Consider the following 10255-nt stretch of genomic DNA (forward strand, 5'->3'; position numbering starts at 1 on the left):
GAAGCCTCACACAGCTGCACGATTATTTCCTTCACGTTTTCACACATTTTTGCCGTCTACCCGATAGCCTCATGGGTTTCTAATGGTCCTCACTGGGGACCGGTTACCCATTTTCTGAAGTATGGCTTAAGCCCTCCTGTCCCTCGGTCATTTGGGAATAGGCTGAATATTACCTCATGCCTCGTTCGTTACACTAACACCAGCATGCATGCCTGAGGGAGTGGGGACAGACGCCGTGTTGCGGGGCCTGACACGCAGCTGCTTCTCTTACAGGGCAACATGCCGCCCGATTACCACATCAGCCTCATAGACATTGGGCTGGTGCTGGAGTACCTCATGGGCGGGGCTTACCGCTGCAACTACACCCGGAAGAGCTTCCGGACCCTTTACAACAACCTGTTTGGACCCAAGAGGGTAGAGCTCAGTGACCACGTGGTGTTCTGTGCTTCCTAGAGTCACGTGGTTCCCGGCTGTCGTTCCAGTAGCTCAGCCAAGCCCATCCCCCATCCCCAAGCGTGCCTGCCCTTCCTCCTTTAGCGACTCAGGTGTGGGGCCTCACTGTCCCTACAGACACCCACGACACCCCGGGCCACTCTCCGTTGTCCTTAGCAAGTCGGGACGGGACGCTCAGCCCATCAATTGCGTCTGCCCTCCATCCTTTCCCAACAGTAGCCTTCCTCCTGGGCTCCCTCATGCCCGTTCCAGTCCACCCTCCCACTTTGGCCACCCTGACCTTCCAAAGCAAGGGACAGGAAGGTACACACTCCCTGCTCAGAGACGCCAGTGCTCCTGGCCGCCTGAGGAATCACTGCCAAGCTCATGGTTACGGCATCCAGGGCTCTCTGGCAGCCTGACAGTCATCCCCATCTGTCACAGGAGACCGCGGACCTCTGCCCAAATCAAATTGTATGACTGTGCCGGCCATGACTTCCCCTGATCAAAACCCCTCGTTTAGAACAAGCCCGACTCAAATGTCAGTTCTCCCATAAAGACCCCCTCACCCTACCTCCTCCACTCCTGCCCCCCCTTAGAGCCCAGGCCCCTGTGTCTGCATTCTTGTGAGGGAACGTCTCTGGTTCTGCCTGGAGTAAGGGTTGTGTGTCTGCACATGTTTCTGAACTGACTGGGGCTGACAGAAGCAGAGTTTCCATATTAAAGCATTTCCTTCCTTTGGATGTTGTCCTTCATTGTTAATGTATTATCGTGCCACTTACCGTGTTTCCCCCAAAATAAGACCTAGCTGGAGAAGAAGCCCTAGCGTGATTCCTCCAGGATATGGAGGGCACCCAACCCTCACATGAGGGTTTTATGACCTGTTTCAGAGAGAAGGGTGCCTTTTCCACAAACTCCTTCAGCTTAAAATATTCAGTATGCTAGGGTGCCATATTTTGGCACCTAAAATCATGCTATGGCTTATTTTCCGGCTACGTCTTATTTTTTGGGAAACAGGGTATGTACTACTAATGTAATACTAACATTATGTCTCTGGTTCAATTGATTTTTTTCTCCCCTTTCATTATGCAGCCTAAAGCTCTTAAGCTTCTGGGAGTGGAAGTAAGTAGATTTTGAATCGTTGTATGATATCGTGGTCAAATATATGTGGCCCTCTTCATTTTGCATGTGTTTAACATAAATTGAGTGAATTTGTTTTCCATGAATAAGTCCACCGCACTACACACCAAAATTTACTTTAGATGATTCAGTCAAATTCCATACAAGAACCTAGACATTAAAAAAAAGTTAGATGCTACCCAATTCATTTTATAGAATTAGCAAAACCATGGTTTCAAAAGCAGACAAAGGTTAAAGGAAAAAAACCTAGAGAATAATACCACTTATGTACATAAAAATCATAAGTAATACCAAAAGAAATTCTATGGAATATTTTAAAAGTCATAAACAAGTAATTAAAGTCTTCTAAGCATGCAAATATAATTTAATGTTAGTAAGTCTTTAATATGTTGCCTCACATCAGTAAGTCAAAGAAGGAAAACAGTATGATGTGGTCATTTTTCAATAGATGCTAAAGAAGAAAGAAAAAAATGTAAAATAGAGTTGCCACACAATCCAGCAAACAGCCACTCCTGGGTATTTATCTGAAGAAAACAAAAACACTAATTTGAAAGACATATGCACCCTTATGTTCACTACAGTGTTATTGCAATAGCCAAGATATGGAAGCAACCTAAGTGCCCATCCAAAGATGATTAGATAAAAAAGATGTGAATATATATATATATATATATATATATATATATATGTACATATATATGGCACATCTATTGTTTTGTACACACACACACACACACAGACACACACTATATATATATAATTAAGACAGATCTTTGGCACGGTGGTCTCATTATTCCTGGAGCTGTGGTCCTATAAGGTTATGATATGTAGCTTTCTGTAATTTTCTATTGTCTCAAATTGTTTATGTCATGTAAGGTTTGTCTGTTGGATGGAGGATTGGTAGAACTTCCCTGCAAAATAGCCTGGATCCAGTCCTGTTTGGAGGGATATCTTTCACTACTTTTATAATAAGTTTTATGAGTCAATTCAGGCATTCTATTTTTTAGAGTCAACTTCGGTCATTTAAACTTTCCTAGAAAACAATTTCTCTCATCTAGACCTTCAGGTTTATTGGTGTAAATTTTTACATAGTATTCTAATTTTTTAATCTCCTCAATATCTTTAGTTGTGTGCCATTTCTTGTTCCAATTTTTAAAAATCTATATCTTCTCTTTTTTTTCTTTTTTTAAAAAATTTTTTATTGGGGATTTGGGGGATGGGAACAGCGCTGGGGAATTGGGGGAAGGGGAACAGACGAGTTGCTGTCCTTTGGTTCTTCAGTCTAGTTGTGGAGGATGTTGCTTCACTGGCCCAAGTTGGCACCATCTTTGCGCTCTTCCCGGGTGAGGCAGATCAGTCGCTGGCTTCTGGACGGCTGCTCACGGCGGCTGCTGGCCGCTCAGGCTGGCTGCTGGCTACACACGGTAGCCCATGGCAACCCACTGCAGCAGGGGCTGCAGCCTACGCCTCGCCAGCGACTCATGGCAGCCCAGCTCCAGGTCGAGCTGTTGTTCGCCATCTTAGCTGTAGAGGGCAGTGTCACTGGCCCTTATGTGGGCTCCGAACCGGGACTCTCTGGCGTCCCAAGCCAGCTCTTAACCAATGCGCCACTCGGCCGGCCCCCTGCTTTTATTTTTACTCATTCCTTCCATATACTTTGTATAGAGTTACTGTATCGTTTTTATTCACCCAATCCGAAAGTGAGGTTCATTCATTTTCAATCTTCGCTGTATCTCAATAAATGCATTAAAAGGTATAATTTTTTTTCTCTGAACATTGTTTTCATGGTATCCCCTAGGTTTGGGTAAGTAGAACCTTTATTACCATTTATTTCCAAATATTTGTAACTTCCTCCTTAATCCAAGAGTTATTTACAAACATATTTAAAATTTTCCAGGTACAGACGTTAGTTGTTGTCGTCATTCTACTGTCGTTGATTCCTAATTTTAGTCCTTGAATATAAACTAACATGATTTTTGGAATTCACTGAGATAGAAAATCTCGAAGGAACCGGGGTTTAGTGCCTGGGTGATTTTTGTTAATGTTTCACTTGTGTTGGAAACAAACATGTATTCTCAGTTTCCTGGGTACAATTCTTACTCTTATCCATCAGATCAAACTTGGTAATTATGTTACTCAATTTGTTTCTATACTGATTAATTTTTTTCCAGTTCATTTCTAAGTGAAGTGTGTGTGGAGACTCTTACTGTGATTGTGGATGTGTCAATTTCTCTTTATACTTTCAGTTCATATCTCCTGTTGTTTTATTGGGTTGTTTCTTTTGTTCTTGCTGATTTATGACAGCTCTTTGCATTTTAGAAAAATTAACCATTTTTATATTTTCTCTCTAGCAATCAAAGTTATTTTTAAGAGAATTTGCATACAATTAATATTTCAATAATATTCTATACTATTCAAAGGTAGGCTTAAAAGGGCTTCTGGTTCACATTTCACTAGCCCTTAGTGGTTTTTATTTGATGTGATATATTCTTGAAAATTAAGCTATGCTTATTTTAAAATTTTGATGTTAATTTTTAACCTATGTAGAACAATCTTCCCTGAATTATCTTAAGTGTAGTTTTACTGTGACAAATTAGAAAACTAGAACAAAAAGATTTAAATGTGAGGCAAGATACCATAGTTTTAATACAAACATTATAACAACTCATTAGGAGATTATAAAATTGGGTCAGTCCTAAACCATATGTGATAGGAATTGGAGAGCCGGACTCCTCCACGCTCCAGCCACCCCAGCTGTGTCAATGTGGGCAACTTATCCAGTCTTTTAGCCACAATTTCCTCATCTGAGGAAATGGAAGAAATTCACAACCTCTCAGAATAAGAATAAAAGTAGATAATTGATGGGATAGCTGTTCGCCAAAGAACACACAGGTGTTTTTTTTTTAAGATTTTTATTGGGGAATTGGGGGATGGGAACAGCGCTGGGGGATTGGGGGAAGGGGAACAGACAAGTTGCTGTCCTTTTGTTCTTTAGTCTAGTTGTGGAGGACGTTGCTTCACTGGCCCAAGTTGGCACCATCATCGCGCTCTTCCCGGGGGAGGCAGATCAGTCGCCAGCCTCTGGACGGCTGCTCACGGTGGCTGCTGGCTGCTGGCTGCTGGTTACACACAGTAGCCCATTGCAACCCGCTGCCACAGGGGCTGCAGCCAACGCCATCCATCGCAGGCGACTCAGGGCAGCCCAGCTCCAGGTTGAGCTGCTGTTCAGCATCTTAGCTGTGGAGGGCAGTGTCACTGGCCCTCATATGTGGGATCCGANTCAGGGCAGCCCAGCTCCAGGTTGAGCTGCTGTTCAGCATCTTAGCTGTGGAGGGCAGTGTCACTGGCCCTCATATGTGGGATCCGAACCGGGGCGCTCTGGCATCCCAAGCCAGTTCTAAACCATTAGGCCACTTGGCCGGCCCACAGATCGTTTTTAATATTCCATTGAGTACTGAAGCCTTAGCCTGGAGTAGTGTAAGCCCCTTGTATTTCCATGCTGCTCCCATATTTCACCCCCAATTCTCCCAGTCGTACCCGCCTTTCTTTCAGATCTTGCTCCATTTTCAGACCATCTCTCGTGATCCCTTTAGGAAGTGGAGACATTGACCTTCCATTTGTAGCACGGGCATGAAAGGACAAAGCTCATTCGGAATGAAACGACTGCTTCCTTAAAAACATTGGCAGGGGAAAAAGACATTTTTCTGTATCCCCTTGTACGCTTTTCCTGTTAATCTCTGGTTCAGCCCTGTCTGGCAAACGAGAATTGATATTAGATGACTTCCCTGAGGAAATAGCCTCTGGGCTTTATCTCTCCCCTGGTGCCATTTGTATTTATGTGTGTTTTTGTTGTTGTTTCACTTTTGCAGCTTCTTCTCGGTTTTTAAAGGCATCTGGGGGAAAAAAAGCCCCAGGGGTAAAAGTTCTTCAAACAGTTGTTCTCATTTCAGTTCATTTAGCTTTAGAGGATTTACTTATAATGTGCGTGTTTTCAAAAGAATTAATATACTGAGGGGGAACCGCAGACGTACGTTCGCGGTCTCTTGATTCTCTTTGACAAAAAGGTTTTCCTTTCCCTAGTCGTCCTGAGACCCTGCATCGCACATTTATGGCAGGACCGTGGAAAACGGGCTTTTCTCCCCTCAGGATGATGAGCCTCCAGCCAAAGGGAAGAAAAAGAAGAAGAAGAAGGAGGAAGAGGTGGACATCGACGTGGACGACCCGGCCGTGAGCCGGTTCCAGTACCCCTTCCACGAGCTGATGGTGTGGGCCGTGCTGATGAAGCGCCAGAGGATGGCCGTCTTCCTGTGGCAGCGCGGCGAGGAGAGCATGGCCAAGGCCCTGGTGGCCTGTAAGCTCTACAAGGCCATGGCGCACGAGTCCTCCGAGAGCGAGCTGGTGGATGACATCTCCCAGGACCTGGACAACAACTCCAAGTTGGTGTCTAGAGAGAACCGGAGAACCGGGAGACTCTCATCCTGAGCACAGGTCCCTTTGGGGGGAGGGGCGGCAAGTGTATTTCTCACTTCGGCACAAGGCCTTTGAAAGCTTGTTCCTAAATCGCTTTGTCCATCGCGTCAGTATTTTCCCTTCCACCTCTCTGAGGTGTTTCTGGATGTCGCTGTCTCTGTTTACTGTCTTCTTGTGCAAACTACTGAAACGCAATCTTAATGCCAAGACAGTGAAACAGATGTTCATAAGGAAACATCCTCAGGAGTACAACGCTAGTGAGCCTGTGCCTCTGGGTTTGACCTTCACAAGTGCGTCTCTGTTTTTCTCCCCTTTATGTGGGACGGGATGGCTAGAGAGGGCTGGCGTTGGGTATTTCGCTTCCCCCGGCCCGCGAGGCTCTGACAAACTCCCAGTAGGTTAGGCTCTGGTGAAACAGTTTCCCCTGGAGGCAGACCTCGTTAAGAATAGAGGATCTGGGCGTATTTCAAAATGGTGACTTTTCCTTTCCCCGGAGAACTCGGAGAACTCGGTGGCACACCCCCTAAGACCGGCCCCCTGCAGTTTTTAACTCTCAGGCTTGTCCTCACTGAGCCTCCAGCAATTCATCACTAACAGGTCAGGTTTTCCTACCCCGGGGCTGGTTCCCAAAGTTTGTGCTGGTGGGTTTCTGTTCTTATGTTGTGGTTCAAATGGAACAGACCAGTATGACCAGCACCAAGATCGTGAAACAGGACCTTACCTGCACCTGTGAGCCCTCCTGGTATCCCCTTTCAGTGTCTACCTGTCCCCTGCAGTCTCAAGGTGCTTTGCGGTCCTTTCTGTCTGCATCCCTGTTCTGTGAACACATGAGGGAGGGGACTTTGCCTTCTTGTCTCTGGGTCCCTGAGGCCTGAAGGGCAAATCTGGGGTCAACCTAACGCTCCATTTTGCAGCAAGAGCAGTCAGCCCCCAACAGGACTGAGCATGGAGCCCCAGCCCTAGCCTTTCTCCCCTGGGGATGGGCCCCATGAACTTCCTGCTTGCAGAGAATCGGGAATCCCAGATTTCCCTGGCTCCAGGATGTCCCTGTGGACACGTCTCTCTAACAAAGAGCATGTGGCCACTGTGGCTTCATTCCCAATTCCACTTCTTTCCCTCCAGGGACTTTGGCCAGCTGGCTGTGGAGCTGTTAGACCAGTCCTATAAGCACGATGAGCAGATCGCCATGAAACTGCTCACCTACGAGCTGAAAAACTGGAGCAACTCGACCTGCCTCAAACTGGCCGTGGCCGCCAAACACCGGGACTTTATTGCTCACACGTGCAGCCAGATGCTGCTGACCGACATGTGGATGGGAAGGCTGCGGATGAGGAAGAACCCCGGCCTGAAGGTATGTGTGACGCGCTAGCAGGCTGGCGAGGACAACACAGGGACAGGTGACACCTGTGAGCTCTCACTCTGCCTGGCTAAGAACTGCCTGTGGATTATTTAATTTACTCCTCGAACAGCCCCATGAGAGAGATGCTGTGACAACCCTTGTCTTGCAGATGAAGAACCTGAAAATTCGAGATTAAGTAACTTGCCTGGGGTCTGAGTTAGTAAGGTGTGGGTCCCGGGCCTGAATCCAGGTGGCTGAACCCAGAGCCTGACCTAACAGCATGCCTGGCTTACAGGGTTCGGCGAACACCCTAATAAAAACGCCAAGGTTTTCGTCTGTGAGCCAGAGCATCCTTTTGCTGTCTAGACTGAGCCCAGTTCACTCCTTTTGCGAGTCATATTTGTCTTCCAACTCTTAGTCCACGTATTCACATTTACTATGTCTAAGTGATTTCTATATAAAATATTTTTGGCCTACTTCACGGGAAGTATTTGTATATGTTATTTATTTTTATTTACTATATTATCATATTTTAAGTTAAATATAATCATAGAGTGAATAAAATCCATTTATTATATTTTAATTTAATTTTGTTATATTTTAATTTATATTATTATATTTTATTTACCCTATTATTACATTTTAATTTACTATATTATTATATTTAATTGCCTGTTTTGAAACTTAAGGTAAGATAAGATCTCTGCTTTTTAAGTCAGGATTCCACACAGTACTGCCTGCTGTTCATCTAAAAAAATTGGGTGAACGTCTTAGATGTTTCACTGCCTGTAATTCTGCCAATGCACCAACCCAAATAAGCCACAGAACACCCAGCAGAGATAAATTTGTTCCAAGATTGCTAGGTTACTGAGTCACGTTGAAGGTTATAACCTTAAAATTTTACCTTTACTGGAAAAAGTTTGAGAATTGACATAGCTTAAAAACCCATTTTTTTCTCACCATCCATAGGTTATAATGGGGATTCTTCTCCCCCCCACCATCTTGCTTTTGGAATTTCGCACGTATGATGACCTGTCGTATCAAACATCCAAGGAAAATGAAGACGGCAAAGAAAAAGAAGAGGAGGCCACGGTCAGTGATGCTCTCGATTATAAAAGCATCGATGTGCTCTCATTTTCAGAATTGTGGAGGTTTCTCTTACCACGAATTTGGAAACCTCAGTCATTGGGGAAACGTTTGTAATTCTTTTCCAAGGCGCCCATCTGTTAAGTGGGGTGCATTGCTCTTCCCACCTAGCAACATGCTTGCCGTGTGCTGCACTCTGTTTTCCAGGACGCAAATGCGGATGACGGCTCAAGGAAGGGGGACGAGGAAAATGAGCACAAAAGGCAAAGAAGCATCCCCATTGGAGCGAAGATCTGTGAATTCTATAACGCTCCCATTGTCAAGTTCTGGTTCTACACGGTAAGGCCCCCCCTCAGCACGTGCCATTCGGCCTGTTTTGAACAGTTAGATATGTTAGAATCAAGAATAAGATCAAGGCCAGAGGAGGTTAGACTTCAGGTTGGGGGGGGGGCACACAATAGAATATACAGATGTCGTATTATAAAACGTACCCAATTCTACATAATGGTATTACATTAGGAAATTTACGTAATGTTATTAACCCTTATTACCCCAATAAATTTAAGGAAAAAAGAAAGAAAAATGTCAAGATCTTAAAAAAAAAGTTTAAATTCACTGAATTAAAATGAATTGTGAAAATGAAACTGAACCTAATTTAGACCTTCACCTAACATTGGGTCTAGATACATGTATGTTGTCATATAATTATATGAATGTAGGACTGTGGACACTCTAGCCCCAAATACACTATTTCATAAAGCAAAATAGCCATCTTCTATTTGCTTAATGTGAAAAATTGTTTAAACGTCTTTAGCAGTACAAACTTAGGAAAATATAATTTTACATAAAGATGACAAGCGATTGAAAAATGGCCACAACAGGTGCCATTTCTCATGAAACTGGGGTTACTAAGAGTGTGGTTGAACCCAGATCATAAACTCCTAGAACAGGGGAGCAGACCAAGTTTTCTTGGCTCTAAAGGCCACATACTACCCCACAGCCTCCTTTGGTGGCCACTGTCAGGACAGCCCCAAGATTGTGCACCACATGGAATGAGCCTTACCCCTGCTGGGACTTCCCAGATGAGCAGGAAAAAAGGGAAACAAGGCAGATTGGAAAGCCCTGGGGGAAACTGGACACACAACCATTTGGCGGCCACAACTGGTGATGCGGCCAAAGCCACCACCACCCATGTATTCGGGTCAGAACCAGCTGAGGACCAGGGAGGCGGGTGTTCTGCAGAAGAGCTCAGCACAGCTGTGGCTGCAGAGGGCGGGGCCAGCTGCTACCTGTGTGTGGCGGGTGTGTTACAGCTTCCCAGGGGTTTCTGTGGCAGCCCAAGTTTGAGAACTCTGGCTCTAATCCTCTTGAAGAGTAGATTGCAGATACAAGGGTTTTACCTGTATCCTATCAAGCTTATACAATGGGGGAGGTGGGCAGGGGCAAGGGGCTCTTCAAAAAAAAAAACCTGGGCTGGCAGAGTGGCGCGTTGGTTAAGAGCTGGCTTGGGACACCAGAGGGCCCCGGTTCGGATCCCACATATTGAGGGCCAGTGACACTGCCCTCTACAGCTAAGATGCTGAACAACAGCTCAACCTGGAGCTGGGCTGCTGTAGGCTGCAGCCCCTGCTGCAGTGGGTTGCCATGGGCTACTGTGTGTAGCCAGCAGCCATTGTGAGTGGCCAGCAGCCGCTGTGAGCGGCCATCCAGAAGCCAGCGACTGATCTGCCTCACCCGGGAAGAGCGCAATGATGGTGCCAACTTGGGCCAGTGAAGCAACGTCCTCCA

General features: G+C 45.5%; 1 protein-coding gene and 1 long non-coding RNA gene across 13 annotated transcripts in view; one reads left to right on the top strand and one right to left on the bottom strand.

Moving 5' to 3' along the window:
- Positions 1–10255, top strand: part of TRPM1 (transient receptor potential cation channel subfamily M member 1) — an 86521-nt gene that overhangs the window by 53300 nt on the left and 22966 nt on the right. For 6 of the 10 annotated variants that reach the window (XM_019625164.1, XM_019625165.1, XM_019625166.1 and 3 more), the window contains 6 exons: positions 274–414; positions 1525–1554; positions 5719–6008; positions 7165–7393; positions 8351–8473; positions 8675–8806. In XM_019625164.1, coding sequence (XP_019480709.1) covers positions 274–414; positions 1525–1554; positions 5719–6008; positions 7165–7393; positions 8351–8473; positions 8675–8806 — 945 coding nt within the window. The remainder of the gene's footprint in view (positions 1–273; positions 415–1524; positions 1555–5718; positions 6009–7164; positions 7394–8350; positions 8474–8674; positions 8807–10255) is intronic. The other 4 variants (XM_019625169.1, XM_019625173.1, XM_019625171.1 and 1 more) reach the window with 2 other exon arrangements.
- The window catches only part of LOC109372184 (uncharacterized), a 69051-nt gene that overhangs the window by 26663 nt on the left and 32133 nt on the right, over positions 1–10255 (bottom strand). The gene's annotated exons all lie outside the window — the stretch shown is intronic.

This window comes from Hipposideros armiger, unplaced genomic scaffold (assembly GCF_001890085.2).
Source record: "Hipposideros armiger isolate ML-2016 unplaced genomic scaffold, ASM189008v1 scaffold_617, whole genome shotgun sequence".
NCBI lineage: Eukaryota > Metazoa > Chordata > Mammalia > Chiroptera > Hipposideridae > Hipposideros > Hipposideros armiger.